We start from the raw sequence: 22150 nt of genomic DNA, 5'->3' as shown, positions 1-22150 counted from the left end.
ACTGGCAAAAAATAACTGCAAAACAGACCGCTGTTCTGTTTACGTCTACAATAAATCATTCATATAATCCATTACTTTTTCCTCTCTTAGTTTATACATAGACAGAGGAACTTTACCCCATTATAAAGAACATCATACTCGAGGTACCATCAGCACATCCTTCAGAATCAGAAAATTAATTCAAGCTGGTCCAGTCAATAGAAAAAACAACAACAACCCCAAAACAAAAAAAGTGAACAGAGAAATGTGCACCAGCAGTTTTCCCCATCGGGTCTTTCTTTTCGACGCGGGATGCAACAGCCGCATGGGTACCAACGTATCTGCCAACACTAACCTCCAAAATGTATTCTTTAATTTTTTTTTTGTAAAGAAAAAAAAAAAAGTCCACCTGTCCACATGCCATAACACAAATGCACTCTATCCCTCATTGTACCCCAACAGGCTAACTGCACGCCGACCTGCTTTACTTGCTTTGCTTACTTGGATACGATTAACTGCAAGTTGCTACACTTAATAGTTCCTCTTGTGTCCTGATGTTGGGAAATGGAAAAATACAGCGACTAAAAATGAAGAAGCACAAAGTAAAATAAGAATGCAGAAAAGTCTTAAATAAAACTAGTCTTGTGGCTCTTTACAGCTTCTTCAGCTGTGCAAATATTAATGGTTAAATATTAATTAAGAACTTCATTCTGAAATAATCCCTACAGATTCTGTAGAGTCTACAAATCTCATTTATGCGCAAAAGGAACTTAAAAAAAAAAAGTCCCCTACTTTGTGATACTTGACTGTACAAATGACTAGCAGTTATAAAGCATGAACGGCGGCATTGCACGATGTAGGTTAAAAGAAAAGACAACCTACTGAAGCAACACCAGTGTTGACAGATATGTTAGGTAGCGCCACACTGCCCCAGCTGGAGGATGTTTAGGAGAGACGGTGGTCCTACACACAACTCCGTCTTCAAACAGCGTGAAGTCTTGACTTGCTTTGTGTTCCTACAGGGCATCATTCTTGGGAGAGAAGAGAGCTGCCAGGCCCAGAGGTTCATTGTTCACTATATCCTTATCTGGCTTCGGCTTTTTAAAGAGCGATGGAAGATTCCGGATATGAACCTCCTTCCTGAACTGCTGGCACAGAGCTTTCTGTTGGCAGGGGACAGGTAGAGGAAAGGTTAAACACAGCTATCCCAGACCTGCAGGAAAGAATTTCATTAGACTGTCCGGCCCTGTTGAGCTGCTGAACATTTTTCTGCTGCGGCGAACAGAAGATTTACAACACAGCCAGAATCACTCTGCTGAGTAATGACTTGCACTAAAACGCCAGCGTCTATGGTTACTCCTAATGAGCCATCTACAGTCGGATATACTAGAGAAGCACTGCTCTCTAGTGGGGAAATGTAGCATTACCCCAACAGTTCCTGCAATAAGCTTCCTGAACTGGTCTTTTCTCTTCTTTTCTCCAAACTTCTGGGCACTGGGGTCCATGAGCCTGTGGTCATACTGGTCCAGAGCCTCCAAATTGATGTTTGGGATCTGGGTCATCACTCCTCTCAGCTCCATATAGCGAGGCCGCTAACAGGAACACAGACATTTAAAAAGGATACAATATAAGGAAGCAAGATGATATGAAACTTAAATTTTGGGAATGTATTACACCAGTCTCAAAAACAAAAGTCAATTTTACTTCATCCCAAAGACAGACATTATTTGTCATGCAAAACTCTCAAATCTTCGCCGATTCCAGCTTTGCAAATTCTTGGGTTTTTTTTGCAAGTTTACATCTTGAAAAATCTTTCATTCTGATCAAGACCTTTTCACTGTAATCTGTCGTTTTATAGGTCAAAGCAGAATATAGACAACAAATTAATTAGTAGTGAAAGTAAAATAAGTCCTCTAAAGGGCAGGGAAAAAAAGAGCAAATATGTAAATATGTCAGATATGTTCAAAATTTGCCTCACCAGGTTTTCATAGATGAGCATTGCCAACTGAGAGAGGGTAGAGCTGCAGACCTCATGCTGCCCATGAACTTGAAGGCCCCTGAGAACGCTGGTAAAGAACCACGTAACAGCTTCAGTAAGAAGATTACCCGCAACAACCTGGAGACAAGAGAAATATAAAGCTATGCAAGACACTTATTCAGCCACCTCCCAGATCAAAGATCGTTAGATTTTAGGGTTGTGTTTGTTATGAAATTCTGCTTTCATACGGATGCTACCCGATGCCAGTACCAATGTCTTGTGTATTTTGTTTTGTTGGCATTTGTTTTTGTTGGTACTCTCCTCTTTTGTTACAGAGAATCAAAGAAGTTTTCATTATACATGAATAACTTTAAGGTACTTTAGCCTTTTGTCACACCATCTTCAAGCACCCAAACGCAAAACTGACAGAAAAACACCAGATTAAAACATGAACGTGAACATTTGACCTATACTGATGTTAAGCTGATAATTCATCACATCTTTACAAATCCCTTAAATGACATCCATAAATATTGCTATTTAAAATCTTGCAAGGCATTTTTTCGTAACCTCAAAAGGTAAAAATGTAAAAAAAATGTACTGTTGATTCCAACCACCGTTTCCTGTGTAAGCCTATAGCACTTCAGTCCTCTGTGCTATAAACCGCCAATGTTACCCAAAAAAAATCTTACTTAATAAAATCTCCTTAAATACACTAAGCACAGGCTTATGTTTAGGGTCATATATACACACTGTGATGCTGAAATCAATCCTAAACAAATGCACAACTTATTCTTCCTTACGTAGCATTTCATTATGAAGTACAGTCCTCAGGAACCTGTTGTGCATACTTGAGTCCCACATTTAGAGACATCTGGGTTAAATATAGCCAGACAGCTTGTGCATAAAAGCAACGTGTGTGATGAGAGCATCAAAAAGCTGCTGCCTTGTATTTAGGTTAGATTAAATGTGCTACCTGCCGCAGCAGAGTCCAGCAGACCAGGGAAGCAGTGCGATGACAGTTGGTGGCATCCTTCCAGGAAAGTGAGGTAAAGGACAGGGTCAGCAGGGACATGTAGAGGTTCTGAGAAATGAAAAAGAAGCATTACGTTTTTAATAATGTACAACTGTGCTTTCCTCTGAATGATACGTGATGTGTTTTAGGTTGACCTCGTGCTTCAGGAGACATTTCCCCAGCTCTGTCAGCTCCTCTGTGGGCTGAGCAGGAGACGCTGACTGCACTGAATCCATCATCATATCTTCCTCTGCAAGAGCATGTTTCAACAACAACAACAAATTTTAATGAAAAATAAAGAGATACGCCAGAATAAAAATCATCCAGTTAATTCAAATTCTCCAGTTTAACTCTTACCATCCATTTCCTCCTTATTGGCTGCAGGTTCAGATACCTTTCTGGAAATACAGGTCACAGCTAAAACAAAAAGAGACAATTGTGATGTTTTGACAACTGAACTTCCATCTTTAAAAGCTAATCAGACAGCTAAAAAAAACCCAAACAAACAAACCCACTACATAGACACAAAACCTTGGATATTCATTGCACAATGCACAGTAACCGCAAAAATCCTTAAACTATTTACCTAAGCCGCTATCAATTCACAAAAACCTTCATGTTCCAAAAAGAAGCTCTCTTTGAATTACACTTCAAAATTACCAGCATTTCTGCACTGATGAGTGATCAAACTAAACCAAACTAAAATACATGTTAAGCAGTCACTCACAATGCAGGCTGAAAAAGAGTGTGCACTCTTAAGTTTAGTGTCTTGATTAGATGCTCAATCATCCAGGTAAGGAAATCCCCAAAACCTGATTCTGTTCATGTGGACGTAGCGTTTTCAGTGGGAGAAACTTTCCTTGATTCAGAGATGGTCTTTCCCTTTTTACTGAAAACTCTACATCCAGATGAACAGATTCAACTCTTGGAGGGGATCTTAAATTTCGTACTTTAAATACCACTTTGGCAGCAACATCCTCAATCAAATATTATCTGCCAATCAGACTTTGTATGACTTTTGTTTATAAGAAGGTGCAATTCTCTGCAAACACTTCCACTTTTAGCTTCTTAATTGGAGCACTTGACTCCAGAGAGCTCAGGGAGACGTCATTAACGCAGAGTTTCACATCTTTTCTGCAGCCCTTCTGTGACTGGCTCCTTGTTTAATAATGGCATAAAAAAGTACAACTGTTTGTTATGTATGTATGTATTGTGCTTTTATACTTCTCATAATCTGGATAAACTCAGACATAATCTTATCACTCGCCAAAGACAAATCCTACTGGATAGAAAAATCTACCACAAAATGTAGAATTACAGCTTTGCCTTTGTGGCTGAGATTTGCACTTTTCTGATGTGCTCTGAAACCAACATTAGCTCCAAAAGCTCAACTTTCACAACTTGGCAATAGTGCATTAGAATGAACATGTATGCGAGTGGGAAGCGGTACTAAAGACACTACTTACTGAGAAGTTCCAGCACCTCCCTCGTCAGCAGGCGTACTACTTGCTCTTCCAACATCTCCTGGGTCACTTGGGTTTCCTGACAAACCAACTCCTCCTCCTCCTCATGCTCACCACTGAAAAAAAGAACGAAAGAAAAAAAAAAACCACACACACAAAAGGTGAATGATGAGGAAAAACTAAGCAGTGATTTTTTTTTTTTTTTTCAAACTGCAATTGAGAAATTTCCATTCCAGATAAGAAAAGTCTTCATTATGGTCTATATTTGGGGTATGTGTGTGTCATTTTTGTCTTATGGACTGAAAATTCATTTGATCACAAACACTGTGCCAAAACTTACTTGATAGATGTCCGCTGGTTGATGACCTGCCACCTCATGTTGAGTCTCTGAAGCAGTAATAAGAAACACAGCCATGATATTTAGCACATTTTAGGCTAAAAAGTTTAAAAGAAGAGAACAGTGGGTGTGGAGATCCTGACCTGCAGCATGTAGCCAAACAATGGTCCCAGCAGAGGGCAGAGTAGACTTTCATAGTACTCCTGGGGACAAGACAGCACCAGCTGCCTCAGAAACAGACGTGCACTTGTCAAGGAAATGTAAAGTTTACGTAAAGCTTTAGCTCAGTTTTAATTATGTCAGGTCTTGCAGGCCGGTGTGCATCACTGAATTGGAGCATGGAGGAGAAGGGGAAAAGAAGCTGACCAAATCAAATGGAGAAAAAAAAAAAAGCAAATAAGGATATGAATCATTGGGCGAAGTCTGTGATCGGGCACATGGTCGAGGGAGACGAAAGCAGAGCCAGCCATTCCTTCAGCCAACTTGTCGATGTTGTAGAACTCCTGCTGCAGGGACACACCTGCACTTCCCAGGATTTGGTAGCTACATGGATTAAAAACAGCAAAATTGGAGGTAAACTTAATTTAACAACATGTAAGGTATATAAAAAGGCAAGAAAAATTTGGGTTAAAGCTGTCAAAGCCACAGTTCTCACCAGTTATCATATAATGTGCAGAAAAATCCCTGCATGCGCTCTATCATGGTTTTACACACGGGAGAGTCGTAAATATCCAAAAGATGATGAGAGAGACCTGTAGACGGGATGCACTTAAGTTTGACCACAGTCTTTTTTTAAGGTGATTGCCGACTTCTGGTAAAAAGTGTGGACAAAACTCATCTTACCAAGAACCACTTTCTTCTCACTATCCATGATCTCATGAGCTCTGCTGAAGGTCTCACTGAGACGGGCCATGTTCTCAGGCAGGAAAAGACTGTTGTGAGTCCTGCAGTGAGGAATAACAAGAGGGGAAAGTCAATAATCAACATATCAGTACGGTAAAAAGGATAATTAATCATTTTTTACAAATTTCTGTAACATCATGGTACAAGCGCACCTGATTAGTGCTAGTAAATTGGGCATCAAAATCAGAAACTGGGCAGTGCAGGGGTTTCTGTACATGGGAGCTCCAGCAGGAGTGTAGCCCACAACAAAGCCACCAGCCTTGGCCTCCTCCAGGTCTGCAGGCCAGTGTGCCCGCTTCACCACCGCCAATATAGCATACAAACAGAAGCTCAACTAGAGGAGGATTCAATTAAAAAGAAAATACAAAAAAAGGATTAAACAGTTACAAGTTACCTTGTTACAACTAACTACAAGCAATTTTTATCTGTTCTTATAACACGACTGACTTTGAAATTTTGTGTCATTTCTATCACCAGCACTTTTAGTTTGTCAAATAGTTTTGTTTATCATCAAATAGCTAAAAAAAAAAAGTTTTTCCATTTGCCACAGCTGCACTCTGTGTTTATTTCTAATCAGCAAATTTAACCATGCTGCGTTAGATTAGGTTAAAAGCCTTGCTACACCTAGTTACAGTCACATAGCTGCTACAAAACCTCAGGGCCTACACCCAGATGGTTTTCAGCTTTGTTTATTAATAAAATATAAACTCCAACGACAAGCCACAAACTGCGTCAGAATTTGAAATATGAGCTTTTGTGGCTGGTGCAAAAAAAAATAAATAAAAAAAAATTGGTGACATGGCACATTCTGTCTGGAAAGTTTTTCTTTGCTTACGTAATAAACAACTTACACAACGCAAAAAACAAGTTTCGTCAGTGAGCACACGTCCAAGTGCAATGCCTTTAAAAGGTCAAATAACGTCTGTTTCCCTTACGACATTTTGTCATTACACAAAAGTGAGACAAGCAAACCTACAGTGATCTCCAGTGGCAGTATCCCTCCACATAAATGAGTTCACGCCTATACACTTACTCTGCCTCTATTAATGGCTGCTGTATCTGCATCTTCTTTTTGCTCTGTGACCACCTTATCTGCTCCAATAAAGGACAAGAATGTGTCTGGGTTCCACAACACACTGAAAAACAAAGAAGAGAAAACTATCATTTATCGCTATCGTGTTAAATTTGAGGCACACTGAGAGAATTCAAACTCACTGCCTAATCTCATTTGAAGTCCACTCTGCAACCACTGAGGCCATCAGTTCATCTACAAACGCCTTCTGCTTCTCATAGTCTTTGAACTGGTTACTGATGAGAACCAGAGCTTCCATCAGGGCGCATTTCTCCATGTGAGTGAGCGCGACTCCGCTCGAAAACAGTTCCTTCACATGATTGTAAAACATCTCAAAACAAGGCTGTAGAAAGAAAAAAGGGCATCGTTAAAGACACTGACTTACTTCTATACGGAAAAGTGTACGTCAGAAAGACAAATTATCATTAGCTATTAAGCTAATTGGAATAGAATAGTCCATTACCAGCATATACTGTGGGTAATCCCGGCAGATTTTTATGATGGAAGAACAGGCGTGCCTCCTCACATTCTTCACAGCTCGAGTCCAAGGTGCCTGAAGACATCAGGAGGAGAATACATTTGTTTTCCACAGTTGTCATGAAGATGAAGTAAAAATGACTCAGTGAAGGAAACTTACTTTGGGTTCGTGATCAATTTCAAATGTGACGGCCTTAAAGAGCTGCAGGACAAAACAAAACCATTCAAAATCCACATTATTAAAACAAACTCCTCCAAATGAGCTGAAGGTGTGAATACAAGAAACATCCCCACCGAGCAAAAATATGTGACAGGAGGAACTTTCTGATTGATTTGTGACAAACTACATTCACATAGTAAATGTTATTCAGGAACCAGTAACAGCTCAACTTACCTTGATGAGGACCTGTGGCAGGAAGTGTGGTCTGTGTATGGCCAATGGGAAAAGGGCAGAGACGTTGGTGAGCACACAGGACAAAATGAGCGGGTCTTTGGTTTCGTAGTTCAGCACGGCTTGCAGGAGCTCCATGCTCTGATCAATGGGTAACTTCTACAAGGCAGAAGGAGCGAAAGCCTTCATTATTAGTTTGACTACGATTACTTTTACACTGCTATTTCCATTCTGTTACAGAAAACTTGTTCCTTTACCTCCTCATCCACACTTTTAATGATCTGCGAGACCATGCATTCCATGAAGACCGTCATTGCATCCCACTGGACCACTGAAGGGGACAAGAGGGAACACAGGCCCTCTGCAGTCTTAGCTAGAGAGATGCAAAGGGAGAGGCGCCCATTCACGGCAGATTCAGCCATCAATATGGAAATGAAACTTGTGTTTAAGGTTTTGCTAAGGATGCGCTGCACAAAAAAAAAGTTGGCATCAGGGTCAATATCAGCCAATAATATATCAGCCCTTCCCCAATTTTCCCTTAGTGTCCTTAAAAGACTCGAAAGGAAACTGTAAAGCTTATATGTTAGTAGCAATATGAGTTTGCTATTCCCAAACTGACTGCTCTAGTTTCCCAATTAACTCCAGGCTTAAATTATTGTAATATTATTACGTATTTTACATGATGAATTAACTATCGGCATATGGCCATAAAAATCCCTTCAAGCAGTAAACCAAAACACGTGTGAAAACAGCGATCATTTCCTGTTTGGTATTGTGTCAAAGACTACTTACATGCATTATCTCCAGTATCTATTGGGCTAGTAATCTGATACTGTAACCATTCTGCTCCTATCCGGAAAGCCTCTAGAGGAACAATGCGGCATGTGCTCCTCAAAACTTCCCCCTGCTGCGCTCGGAAAGCTGCAAAGCACCATAAGAAACAATGAAAACCATAAAGGTATGCACAAAATAAAAGAGTCAGAACTACTGAAGCAAAACTTGAATCCCCGGTACTTACAATTAAAAAAAGAGTTGAAGTCCTCATCACTGTCAAAGTCCACACGGGAGTACTCGCAGTTTGGGTTATTGTCTCTAGACGGGAACCCAGTCTAAGGAGGGGAAGATGAAAGTTATTAACACTTTGTTTGGCTTTAGGTCACACTGTGAATGATATTGCTGTCACCACGACCTCACCTTAACTAAGTTGGTCATAGAGGCTCTAAGAAATTTGACAGCCATCTTGACAACAGCTGCATCCTTTGAAAGAGCCTCATGTCTGAACAAAGCTCCCCATGTCGCCATGGTTGAGGACTTTAAAAACTGCAGTGAAATAAAGAGAAAAGTCGTTTTCTTTACACGCTGTTCACTCAAATGAAATTTTACTTCAAAAAGGGTCCAATCTTTTTCCTGAGGTATCTCACCTGACTGGAATGCGTAGTGAAGGCTAAAAGGGCTTCCATGTACTTGCTGAGGTTTGCAGGTACTTCAACCTCTACGTCTGAACCCTGGGGAGAAAAGATGAGAAACTGTTACCCATCTTCAATCTTAAAACGAATATCTAAAGTGCTTAAAAATGGCCAAACTTACCACTAATGAGCAAAGCTGACCTCCCAAAGCACACAGGACCTGACAGAGCCTCTTCAGGAAGATGTAACGCCGCTCCACCACCTCCACTGCTCTAGAGGTACACATAGAGGGCTCTGAGTCACGGCTACTTAATGATGATTCTGCGGATTTCTGATATATCGCAAGTCCATCTGCTGTCCTGTAAGCAGACACACAAACCATTAAATTGCAGTAGAAGTGCTAGCATGAAGCCTGCAGAGACGTGGAGAGAAGCAGCTGTACTCACTGGGCTGCAGAAAGAATATACTGGATGGCCACATCATCAAACAGAAGCATGAATGGTTTCCTCTCTTCCAGCTTGCCCTGTGGCAGAATGACAGATTATTAATTGGTAGTAAAAAAACTATAGCTTACCATAATGTAGTATTACTGCTCTGATCTGCAAGACTACTCTAAATCCCCAAAAGAAAGCCTCTAAATGATCAAAAATAGAGTTATTTTAATAGTAAAATCTCTCAAAGTGTATAAGGATTTTTAAAAAGACAGATTAAACAAATATTTCCCATCTTCAACACTTATTTACTCATTGTATTCCCATTTATCCATGGGGAGGATTGTGTCAAACAAACATCCCGCGTGAAATTTCTGCCAAATCCAACATGTGGTTCTATCTGCTGCGAGGACAAAAGCACCTTTGTCATTTTCTGTGCGTTTCCTAATTTTGACTGAGTTATTGCTGAAAATATAACACTATTAATATGATCATTAGAAATTCTACTCAAAGTTCTATTATGGCAGAAATTTTATGACTCTGTCCAATAAAAGAAAAAAAAACAAGTCAGTTATGATGACTGGGATATGAGCTCTATTAACCCTACCTGGAACCTAGAGGAAATGGACTCATGGACTTGTTCAGACTCATACCTTGTTGTCATTGCATGATTCACGTGTCCTGATTAGACTTGTGCATTGCTCATGTAATTATGGTTATAATAGCACAATACATATAAACGTTAAAGCAATTTAACTGCAAAAAACACAATTCTGCAGGACTTATTAGTATATTCAGAGGATCACACTGATGAAAGCTGCTGGGAAAAGAAACTGGAAAAGCTTGTCTGGCAATTCTATCATCTCATAAAAGAAGGTTGCATACAGCAGTGCCTACTTGACAAACCGAGACAAAATCTCTTGAAAGCCATCATGAATACTGTCCCAGCGACTCACCTTGCGGCTCATAGCAATGAGCAGACACTCCGCTGCCTCGAGCTGCAGCTCCGGCTCACTCAGCAGCAGACACAGAATCTCCAGCAGATGACAGTTTCCGGAGGTTATGTACACCAGAGCGACCCAGTCTATGTAGCCTGCGAGTGTATTCAGCGTAGCCACGGCAACTCGACAGTGAGCTCTCATCTGTGTGGATGAAAAATTATAAGGGGGCAAAGTGAAGTAATCAAGTCGATTAACAAAGTTTAGAATATTAAAGCAGGCACACGCTGACGCTTTCTTACCTGCAGTTCATTTCCAGGAGAACCTTTCTAGATGAAAACAAAAAGAAGACCAATATTGTAAAGTCAGTTTACTCTTAAATTTCTACTTTCTTGCAACACAAATGAGGTCAGGACTCCACTAACCAGTTTACGATAGTCCTCCACATTAATTTGAAGAATGCCCATCATGAAAGTGAAGATGCTTTCCATGTTTTGGGTGAGTGTCTGCTGTATGTCTCTGCGTCGCTGGGTAGGCAACGTCTGGAAGGTGATCACATCCTCAGCCAGCCTCAAAAGGATCAGCATGACCAACTCTGTCTGGGCCTCCTGTGAAAGCAAAGAGGATGTTTTTTTTCCTTGATTTGCTTTTATCTAGCTTTAAGTGGCTGTAACAGCAGTTTTAAAGAAGTGATTCGTGACAAATCAGCTTGGATTATCAAGAATGCGTCTGAATGCTCACTTTTCCATAAAAGACGCAATGATAGTTTTATCAAGTCAGACCTAATAACATTTAAGCATCCATGAAAAACATGGTACAAGTTTGACTGCTTGTCATTACATTAAAGGATAAGCACGCACAAGGTAACAAATGCTTACATCTCTCTAGCATTTTAAGTTGTTCACCCCACTGAACGAAATTATGTTTTAAAGAACGCCCCCATAAATGTGGGGACTGACAGATCTCAGGAAGCCTCAAAGCCATTTGCTGTTTCAGCATGAAAGAGTTGTATACATTTATCAAGCAGCGTATGGTGTTTATATGTGCTCAAGCTTTTTGGAGCACTTTTAATACTTTTTAAAAAAATATCTGGAAAATATACAGTCTTCAATGTGCTACAGACAAAGTCTGAGTGACATATAGTATTTTATTCATCTGTTACTTAGCACTAATAATGAGGAATCTGTTTCCTTCTACTGCAGCTGTAAGGTTTATAAATGCATTTTGCTAACCAAGTTTCTTAACCTCAGCTTATAAATAACCACTCTGCCCCCTTGTTCAAATATGATTTTTTGGAGCTGGCTCCAAAAAGGCAGTATCCAAATAAATGAATGTTGATGTTTTTAAAATGGTATTTTATCTTACTTTATTTTATCTAAGGTGTTAGAAAGAATCTTGTTTGATAGAGTTAGTGTGTTCATCTCTTCTCTGGATAATCAGTTTGGCTTCAAACCAAAGCACGGCACTGACATGTGCATATATGCACTCAAGGAAATAGTCAGTTTGTATAGGGCTAAAAATTCATCTGTCCTCATGTGTTTCATTGATGCCTCTAAGGCTTTTGATCGAGTGAACCACAGAAAACTTTTTGATAAAATGAAGAGACGGGGAGTTCCTCAGTACATTGTGAGGATTCTCTCTTACTGGTACGCTCATCAGAACATGCAGGTTAAATGGGGAAGCAGTATTTTTGCCCTCTTTGGTGTCAGCAATGATGTTAGACAGGGTGGGATTTTGTCTCCAATTTTATTTAATTTGTATGTTGATGATTTGTCCATACAACTGAGAGCCTGTAACACTGGGTGTATATTAGGTAAAACATTGATAAATCATCTTATGTATGCAGATGAACTGGTTGTTTTTAGTCCAAGCAGTGCTGGGTTACAGGATCTTCTTAATGTCTGTACTGAATATGGTGTGCAATATGACATTGAGTACAATGCTGCTAAAAGTGCTGTTTTGATATGTAGAACCAAGCAGGATAAACAGCTAAATTTCCCTTTGTTTAAACTGGCACAAAAAACTCTTGAAGTTCATAAAAAGGTGAAATACCTCGGTCACTTTATTACTGAGCAAATGAATGATGATGATGACATATACAGACAACGGTGTAAGCTCTATGTGCAGGCAAATACTATTGCACGCAAATTCAGCTTTTGTTCACTTCCAGTTAAAGTGGCTTTGTTTAAAGCGTATTGCACACCGCTATATACTGCCCCCTTGTGGTCATCCTACAAACAATGTAGCATGCAGAAGCTGCATGTTGCATATAATGATGCGATGAGAATCCTTTGCAGGATACCTAGAAGTGGTAGTGCCAGCCAGATGTTTGTAGCTGTGGGTGTTTGGACTTTTAAAGCACTTTTAAGGAAGCTAATGTTCAATTTTAGAGAACGACTGGATGGTTCGAGTAACAGTATAATTTTAGCACTCACAGATCCAGTGAGTGGTTCCCGTTACTCATCCAGTCTCAGAAAGCACTGGTTAAAGTGTTTGTGTATTTATTGATTTATTTTAAGTAATTGTGTTTTATGTATATTATGGTTTTATATTTTTACAAATGTTTTAGATACTTATTTATATACATATATATATTTAATGGTTTATACCTTGTGTTGGGGGGGGGTGTTATGTGTGTGTTTTTGTCTTGTTTTTATGGACATGAAGTCTGCCAATAAAGATTGAATTGAATTGAATTGAAATGACAATGTGTACTCCACTTCATTTAGGTGCGCTGACACACAACACTGCATTAAAGCAACTGCTTAATCAGTCTACCACATTCCCATAGCTACACATAGGATGTAACTGATTTTCTAAATATACAGCAACCAACTAAAAAAAAACTTTTCTTAAGAATTGTATATCCTTTAATATACTATCACACTTAGATATTATTGTAATATTGCACAGGTACTTTGTTCATCCCTTCAGAGTTCAGAGTGGGTATGTATTAATGATAAAAGTAAAACCAAGCTTGATCTGAATGTCTGAAAAGGTCTACAGTTTAGTGATAAAACAAGGAAGCGGAAAGAGGGTTGTTAGGTTCGTATTTGGAAGGTGACGTTATCCCAGTGCCCAAGTTTACATGATGAGGCAATGGGAAAATGAATGAGTAATCCACAACTGGCCCTTATTTGCATGCAAGTTATTCCATTCTCATATTGAATCCATGTTGGCTGAGGAAACAAGTGAGATGAGGAAAAATTGAGCTTCCTGCACCACACAGGTTACTTACCCCTTGGCTAGTGAGAGTCTCCATCTCTTTCAGCATATCTGGCCAATGCTGAGGCCATTCTCTTTTTATCATTTCCACAACTATTCGTGACAGGGCATCTTTGATGTGGCTCTCCTCGTCCAAGATCGAATGAGTACCCTGAAAAGAGACAATAGAAGGCATCAGAGCAGTACAACTGTGAAGTGAAGCGTCTTTCACAAATCACACTTACATTTGATAACAGCTGCATGGCGCACTCCTTCAGGTGGACTTTCTCCTGTTGCTGCATGTCGTTCCATCTGAATCTGCAGGGAGACATTAGCTTTCTGTCAAACATGGATCCCTTATCATGCTTTTTCCCTATTACATTTACCTTAGTCACCTTCAACTTACTTGATGATATGCTCCAGGATTTGCAAACCAAAGTGTCTCACTACTGCTGGCTGGGCTTTGTCAGCTAATTGTAAGCCACATGGGACACACAAGGAGCTCGTCTCTTTAAACTCTTCACAAAACTGAAGAGAAGAAAAAAGAAACCGCGTAATTTTAAAGATTAGGAAATGTTATAAGACTTTAAATGAACAGTTTTGTGAACCCACCACTACCATACACGTGTAATATGTCAGATAGCAACAGCTAATTCACAAACATTCATATAAATACTTGGATAGCAGAATGCTAATCTAGCAGCTAGGGTTAGAGTTATTCTTGGGGGCAGAATTACTCGGAATTGGTTAACTAGCCTCATTAAATCGAGCTCTGTCTTTTCACCATGTGGTTAATGGCATGAATATGAGTCCACAGGGGCTCTGGTGTTGAGGTGATAATTGTGGCATGCCGGCTAGCTCGTAAAGCATATGGCTATCATCATTGCAGGTTAAACCAACATACATGAACCGTATAAACAGCGCTGTTACTAGGGAACTACATATAATAGCCCAATTTATCTAGCTAAGCCAGTACATTATTCTCCTTTCACAAATGAATGACAAGCTCAGCAAACTTAGCGGCTAGCTAGCAAGCGTTAACGAAGCTACCTTTAGGGCCTCCAGTCGGTAAATTTGACTTGTTTCTGCGTCCATAATCACATTCACAGCTTTCACAAGCTGATCACACATGGCGGCCACCTGGTCAGCCATGACTTCAAGTAGCGTCTAACACACTGTTGAGGCGAAAGCAACTCCCTTATGCAAAGCACCTACAGTACAGTGAGACGAGCGATACACTCAGTGAGGTACCAACGTGTACAGAATGTGCTGCTGTTGCTTCTCCTGCCGCTACTCGCGCGTTTGAACACTTTGCTCGCCGTTGAGTGGGAATTCTGGGAGTTGTAGTCTAAGATTTTTTTTTTTAAAGATCGTCTATATAAATCTAACCCATCACCTCTGAAACTATTATATTCATTAGTTACTTGAATTAAAAAAATGTAAAAATGAAGCAAACAGTATGGTTTACTTACAAAACTAAAATAAAATAAAATAAATCAAAGTACAGGAAATGTCTTCATCTCGCATTAGAAGTCATTACATATATGTTTAATGAGACCAGGATGTCTAAGATAACATAAAAGACCTTCTATTAGTCCCACAGTTGGGAAATTCGCATGATGACAGCAGCAAAATAAAAAGAGCAGGAATACAACAAATAGATTCCGTAATAAACAGTAATTAATTAATTACAAAAAATAATCTTTAACTATAATTCTACATAAAAGTACAGGAAAATTTTACACGTGTTTGGAAGTATGGCGATATATAGGAAAGAAGGGAGTAGGCTTTTTAACCAGAAAACACAATCCTGGAAAGTGTGAGGATGCCCGAGGAGTGGGAAAAAAGTTTACTAATACTGAGTTTCAAGTTAAAGGGTGATGTGCAGAGCTGTAGCCGTAGACGGATAAGGTTGATGAGCTATAACACGAAGTTATAGGAAAGAGTTGTTGAAGCTAGGGGATGGGGATGGGATTACATCAGAAATGTAGGAAGTCCCAGTGGTAATGAACAGGATGGCAGATGAGGTCAGGCAGGAGACTCTGTAGACTATAATGTTTGCAGACGACACTGTAATCTGAAGTGAGAGTATAAGAAGAGAAGAAAGAACTCTTCTGATTCATGATATACAGTGAGGCCATATGGGGTTTAGATGAAGCCAGGTAGAAATTTTTATCTCAGTATAAATCCTGATTACAGCTCTTATCTGAAGCAAGTTACATTTTCCCAAGTTACATTAGGTGTTGCTTGTTTATATGCTCTAATTCAGCTAACTGGTCATATTAACTTTAATAATTATTCTTTTTTCATTCGTTAAGTTGCCATCTTTAATAATTAATGCTTTTACTGAACCAAACAGTTTCGCAGCTCTTTCACCTTCCCCTTTCAGTTTGTGATTACTGGCGGAGTGATACATCTTAAGTATGTCCTGGCGATGAATCATTCCTACCTCTGCTCTTTTAAGTTTAATCTGCTGCTGAGAAACTGCTGAACACACTGAATGTATGGTTTTGTTTTTTTGCACATGGTTTCAATATTAAGCGTGCGATTCCGATATTAAGACAGAAGTCAAGGCACAAAGTATACAAGTCTAACCGGTGGGGGTGTTTTATGCTCCGGCAGGGGTGGAGCTTGAATTCCAAAGTGGAATGAGTTTCCTCTCGCTACGTCACTCTGGGATAGGCTCCCTGCGGGCGACCGAGCTACGCTGTCATTCTACTGGGTTTCGAGACGATTACCTACGTATTTTCTTGGTGAGTAAAACCTTAAAAAAAATTATTATTAAGTATTTCCATTTAAACGCGGGTGTGTATCCCCACTCACAAACCTTGTTTTTTTTTATTAACGTCGATCCTCGCGCTCGCTTTTGCGAGCATTACAAAGTTTTAAAGCGATGCTCGCGCAACCACAACGGAAACTTTTGCCGTGAAGGCCTCGTTATCTGGTGCAACAGGTCTACGACACGAGATGCAGTTAACTTTAGTGCTATTTGTTTTTGTATTCTTTTTATTTTTTGTCGAATTTTAGAGCGTAACCATGTTTTGTTGTGTTGTCCTTTTTTAACGCAGGACTGGATCCCCCCTCCCTAAGAAGGAGAAAGTAGCCTTGCCTGTCGCGGCTTTAGGCTCTGGGATTACAGCGATCGCCAGTCCCAACAGCCTTCGTCGAAACTGCCAGCGGGGATTCATGCTGTGTGCGTTAGCTAAATGCGGTACGAAGCTAAAATGATGCCGGTGAGTTTTATTTTATTTTCATGGCTATAAGTTTTAACCTTGTCCCATTGCGCAATCCCCCAGTTTTCGATATTGTATCACGCTGCGGCGCTATCATTGTGAATTACCTGGGCATTTAAATTGAGGTGGTAAGTTGATGCGGTTGCTACTTTGTGTCATTACTATGTCGACAGAGCCGTCTGTTGTAAAGTTTATTGGCTACCATAGATGCTTGTGTTTGCGTTAGTGTGTTTCCCCCATGTGATTTTACACTCATACAAGACTTAGTCACCTATAAACCAGTCGTAATCTCAAGTATTGTCGGTATATAGGCAGGATTCACCTGTCAGTTCTTGGCTGGCACTGGACCTATCCTCAGCTCTGGACTCCTGCCATGTCAGCCCCATCATCTTCAACATCATCAGAGGTTCATTGCTTTTGCTGCAGTGCAAGGCTCTCTCTCTTTCTCAGCACTATCTTAGATGTGTGGATAGGGCAGCACACAGCAGTCTGCCTGCATGTGTGCAGTGTAGAGAAACAACCTTCCTAACAAGTAGAAATGGTGATTAATGAGTAACCCCCCCCCAAACTAGTAAACATTTAACCCTGGCATATTTTCTAATTACCCAAATGTTTCATGGAAAATGGAGCTGCAACTAAGAAACAGTTTCCCAATCAGTCTGTGGATATTTGTTTTGATTCTTGCAAGCTGAAATGATTATAGACTTTTTCAATATTTTTTCCATAGCAAAATACAATACAGACTTTATAAACCAAAATAAGAAAACAATTAACCGTACTTCTCAAACCTTGCCCACTCTACCCCTGTAATACCAAATCAAGGATATGAACAGAGTTAGAGGTCACTGACGTATTTTCTCAGTAAGGTATAAAAATAAATGGTAATTTTGTGACATGCATGAAGTAAACTAATAACATTACAGTTAGGTGTTAGTAACAACAGTTGCCATGCTTTCAGCAAAGGATTTAAATGATTTCCAGGTAGCATAGGAAGTGATTTAATCTTTTATCAAAATAGTTTAGTTTTCTTTGTGTTATTTTATGAACAGACTGTTTTAGCACTGTCTACCACAATTTTCTTTAAAATTTACCATGTTTCATTAAAAAGAAATTCTACTTTATTCATTCCCAATTTTGGGGGAAGAAAACTTGAGGTGGTAAGTTGATGCAAAATTGTTTAAGTAAAGTAGGATAACTGTAAAGTAACTACCATATGGCAAAACAAAACACCTCAGGGAAAAGGGATGATATAAAATAATATTAATAATAACTTTCAAAAAGTAGCTAAACCTGTTATTTCTATATTTTTTCCTTTAGTTTATGTCTTTAATTCTGATTTGAATAATTCAGATAACTATGATACATGGTCATATTTTCATTTTGTCTTATTGTGAACAGCTGATGACAGCTGTTCACAATATGTGTAGGATCTACTACTGTGGCCCTTCTCTCCTCAAACCTGTGCTACCTGTGTTCTTTCATTGAATTAATCATCTTAGCAGTGGAGAGAGTCGTGTTCGGACGACTCTTGTCTGGCGCATGACCTCAGTCTGCTACTGGCACATACTTGTTTGTTATTGCCAAGCTCGTTCCTAGTGGATACTGATATAAACTGTCACCCTTGCATAACAGAGCTGTTTCTTTATTGGCCCTTAATAATTACCCCATTTGCTCCATCTCTGTCACCTGAGGATATCTTTCTATGTCCTTTTGCTGTAAATAGGATACGGCTCCTGCTGCTCGCTGATAAACACAAACTGGTCTTTATGTAGATGTGTCTGATGTGAGGTATTGTTTTATAAATTACACCAATAGCCCATGACCCTGCTCGTGCAGGCTAGGGGCTTGTGGGGTAGTGAGAATGGAGTGTCGTAATTGCTTGCTGGGATGGTAAATAGGGGGTCACTGTTTCCTGAGCACAATGGGCTGCAGGGACTCTTTAGCAGTGTGCTGTGGTGGGTACATTGTGTGTGTTTGTCTGTGCTGTGCCAATACCCTGATAAGTGATGTTCACCATTAATTAAACCGTGGCATGGAATAACTCATTTACTCCTGATTTACTTTATCTCTCCTGAAACCAGCCTTTGTTCTGCACACATGAATTAATGTCACATTTAGGCTTGAATTCTCTGCTGGTTTATTAGCCCATATTTTCTCTTTGTCCACTTTTTGACAAGATTAATTATACTCTATTGACAACATAAAATAACAGAAACCAAGCTGGAAGAATACATTTTGTTTGTTTTGTTGTGGGTTTTTTGTGTTTTGTGTTTTCGCTTCACATACCAAACACTTCCTCATTCCTCTCCCATGATGCATGTTGCTTCGGTGTGTAGATTTTCAAACAGATACAATTTTGTGCACCTGGCTTACATTATTTAGTTTTTCATTCTTTCACTGCTCACATTTGTACCGTGTCTTGGTTCCACATCATCAAATCTCAGTGTGCCTAGACTTTATGGTGGTGCTTTGATGGTGGAAAAGTGAGCTAATGCTGTGGGAAGCCTGATTTTGCTGTATGTGTCAACAGAAACCTGAGCAGGCTTTCTCTTTGAGTGCCACAGGCTTTGTGTTTACTCTGTGGGAGAGTTGTGTTGGTTACATAAGCAGATAGTCACATGTGATAGACAAGGATGTTCATGTTTTGACTTTATCCTTAAGAAGAAGATTGATAGGAAGACCTTTGTTAGCTGAGAACAGTTGTGTAAAAACACAGTAGGCCTGTAATATTTTGTTTTTTCATCAAAGGAGTGCACAAAATAATTTCTAAGGTGAAGAGGAAGTTCTTGTGAATGGTTGAACGCTCTGGTGACCATGTTGTTTACAACCACAGGTCTTATAGAGAAGCTGAATAATCTTCTTGAATGCATACTGTTAGATTGTGCTGTGCACCAGTGCCTCAACAACAACTCTACATTCACCTGGTTTCTGAGAGGAATCACCTGAGCTGGTGTCAGATTACAGTAATTGAATACAAAGTCGCTCACTGGGAATGATCCATTTGAAAAGGATAAATGTACATTAGAGTGGTGCAAAATTTCAGTAGAACTCACTTTCACATTAGACAGTTCTCTAACTAATGTTGAGCTGCTGAATGAACAGGGAGGTCGTGTGGGGTATAGGTAACGTCAGGAAGCAAAATGTCCTTTTGTATAAATCGTTAATATAGCTGACCCCTATCTCAATGATAAGGGAAATGAATAAACAGGATGCAGTTCCTTTTTTTTGACACAGGATGTTTTTTGTTTGATGGCAAACATTCATTTTGCTTTATCACCAGTACGGTACATAGATTTATTGATAATGGTAGTTATGACATGTGTGAAGGAGCAAAAGACCTAAACTAGAAGTTTTGGTCAGTTTTCACATTGCATTTACTTAACACGGGAAGAGACTAGCAGCGAAGCTAAGACTGTAGATAATCAGTGACATTCAGTAACTTCAAGGAGCAATGGGTGGAGAAAAAAAAATGGTGACAACCCAGATTGGGTGGATCCAGCCTTAAGGGCAGTCTACACAGGAAGCTATTTGTCATGCAATTGTCCCTGATGGTTGGTTGCTATGTAGATACCCCCTATATAATGTATTTACCACCCCATCATATATCAATCACTGGTATTCTTTGCTCTCAAAATTGAACAAAAGTTTAGCTCGGGAATCATCCACTGGCTTTTTGGTCTATCACTGCTTGAAGTTGATGAATACAAGAGATGCTCTTTGGTCTCTGGTTGCCAAATTCCTGCTAGTCATCTACTTTGTTAAAGTAGTCAAGTGTTGACCAGAGAACGTACAACAACTTCAAGTGTTGATGGGCAAAATAGCTGATGACACAAAGCTCTCCGTTATTTCCGTTGCTGCAGGGACTTTTTGGTGGAAACAAATTGTATAATTTAGTCCTGAAAAGTTCCTCTAGTAGCAAAGGTCTTCTGTACTGGTAAGACTACAGTCATTCACTCTGCTGCTTCACCAAGGTTTCATTTTTACATATGACTGATTAAAGGTCACAAAGGCATCATTCACTGCTACATTTTGAATCGCATTTGTTTTTTGCATAAAATAAGAGTTGATAAAGGGTAATTTTTCTTGCAGTTAAATCCCACACAGTGGGCATTTTTTATTCAGTTTTTGTTGCACTCTTCATATTTTAAGTATCTGTATTTTCTATAATAACTTTCAGGCTGTGACTAGTTCTCGGAACATCTTCATCCAAGAGTCATGAGGCATTGGAAAAGGGGGAAAAAAGGATACATCCTTTCCTTTCTGCTTAATTTTGACTCCCATTTCCCTTATCTCCCAGATAAGCCGAAAGTAGGAACTCTCTCATCACGTAGACCAAAAATAGAAGAGCATTGCAAGACCGCAGATTATGAAGTGATAGGCTAAGTACTGCAGTGCAGACATAGAGAAGAGGCTTTTGTGATGGAAGCTTTCTGCAGCTTCATGTACTGTAAAAGCTGCTCCCCCCCGAATGTTGCAGCTGAATAAGACTACTGTGCTTTTTGCTGTTTGTTACCCCTGACCTTTTCTCCCGTGCCACCTCATCCCTCTAATGCAACACAGAAAATGAGGGAGAGGGAACACGAGATGAAGAGATATAATGCATAGAGCCGTTTCAGTTTCATAGAGTTTTATGCTGCCTCGCCTTTTTGAAGAACTGCTAATCTGGAACTGTGTCAGGAAGAGAGAACTAAGGCACGCACACACAGGAAGATGCTGCTGCAGTGTCTTACAAACCTTTGCTAATTAGATTCAGAGGTGACTCCGTCAACAAGACTTAGTTGACTCATTCGCTTACTACAGCAATATCTGTAATTGAAAGTGTGTGTAGACAGAAGGTCCAGCACCCCTTAGGTGAAGTGCCCTCGGGCATACTTGAAGATATGGCTTCTGTTATCCTCTGCTGCTATCATACTATCCACTTTCCCAGCCACTCCATTTCCCCTAAGGCATTGTGTTACATGTTCCATATGTTTATAAGGAACTGGTATTGTGTCTTAATATATTTTTTTAACCTGTCGGGCAGTGTATCTTATTTATTTACTGATTTCATCCATATGAAATCAAGTCTTATACATGATTTTTTTTTCATAACAAATCTTGATAACAAATCTGATGTACTAAAGTATGACGCAGCTGTTCAGCTCTGTGTACAACTGGAAAGGGATGTGCTAACAGTTCTCTGAGAGAACTGTTAGCACATATACTACTGTCAACTGTTCCTCCAACACTGAGGGCCAACCAATCCTGATGGGTTTTTTTTTTGGTTTTTTTTGCCTGTCCCGTTTGGCTCTTTTGCCGTCAGAATTGTTGTCTAAAGGCAAAG

The 22150-nt window shown here is 39.7% G+C and overlaps 2 protein-coding genes across 3 annotated transcripts in view; one reads left to right on the top strand and one right to left on the bottom strand.

The window, feature by feature from the left end:
* Nucleotides 1–992: 992 nt before the first annotated feature.
* Nucleotides 993–14903, bottom strand: LOC102310388 (exportin-5). The gene is made up of 32 exons (XM_005913965.2): nucleotides 14645–14903; nucleotides 14001–14122; nucleotides 13840–13912; nucleotides 13629–13766; nucleotides 10816–10998; nucleotides 10693–10719; nucleotides 10409–10594; nucleotides 9468–9544; nucleotides 9203–9380; nucleotides 9037–9120; nucleotides 8810–8935; nucleotides 8634–8724; nucleotides 8408–8536; nucleotides 7873–7988; nucleotides 7619–7774; nucleotides 7385–7426; nucleotides 7211–7300; nucleotides 6891–7090; nucleotides 6709–6811; nucleotides 5828–6009; nucleotides 5616–5716; nucleotides 5428–5524; nucleotides 5179–5315; nucleotides 4916–5013; nucleotides 4776–4822; nucleotides 4439–4551; nucleotides 3330–3389; nucleotides 3128–3222; nucleotides 2934–3041; nucleotides 1958–2095; nucleotides 1407–1571; nucleotides 993–1142 (listed from the first exon to the last, which is right to left on the bottom strand). The coding sequence occupies exons 1-32, from the start codon at nucleotides 14744–14746 to the stop codon at nucleotides 996–998; spliced, it is 3711 nt and encodes a 1236-aa protein (XP_005914027.1). The 5' UTR covers nucleotides 14747–14903; the 3' UTR covers nucleotides 993–995.
* A 1321-nt stretch (nucleotides 14904–16224) lies between these two features.
* tp53bp2a (tumor protein p53 binding protein, 2a) overlaps nucleotides 16225–22150 on the top strand; it is a 28114-nt gene continuing 22188 nt past the window's right edge. For both annotated transcript variants that reach the window (XM_005913964.3, XM_005913962.3), the window contains exons 1-2: nucleotides 16225–16347; nucleotides 16663–16827. In XM_005913964.3, the coding sequence (XP_005914026.1) occupies nucleotides 16801–16827 (27 nt within the window). In that variant the 5' untranslated portion in view covers nucleotides 16225–16347; nucleotides 16663–16800. The remainder of the gene's footprint in view (nucleotides 16348–16662; nucleotides 16828–22150) is intronic.

This window comes from Haplochromis burtoni, unplaced genomic scaffold, assembly GCF_018398535.1.
Source record: "Haplochromis burtoni strain Fernald_Lab_line unplaced genomic scaffold, NCSU_Asbu1 Contig_7, whole genome shotgun sequence".
Classification (NCBI taxonomy): domain Eukaryota; kingdom Metazoa; phylum Chordata; class Actinopteri; order Cichliformes; family Cichlidae; genus Haplochromis; species Haplochromis burtoni.
Note: the sequence above shows the minus strand (reverse complement) of the source record. Positions and strands in the feature narration are given on the sequence as shown.

Excerpts from the sequence above, each read along its gene's own strand:
- LOC102310388 (XM_005913965.2), bottom strand. The coding sequence starts at position 14,746 with ATGGCTGACCAGGTGGCCGCCATGTGTGATCAGCTTGTGAAAGCTGTG. Across the intron at positions 5,717-5,827 it reads AATTTACTAGCACTAATCAG|GACTCACAACAGTCTTTTCC; the intron begins GTGCGCTTGTAC and ends TCCTCACTGCAG. Across the intron at positions 3,223-3,329 it reads CAATAAGGAGGAAATGGATG|AGGAAGATATGATGATGGAT; the intron begins GTAAGAGTTAAA and ends ATGCTCTTGCAG.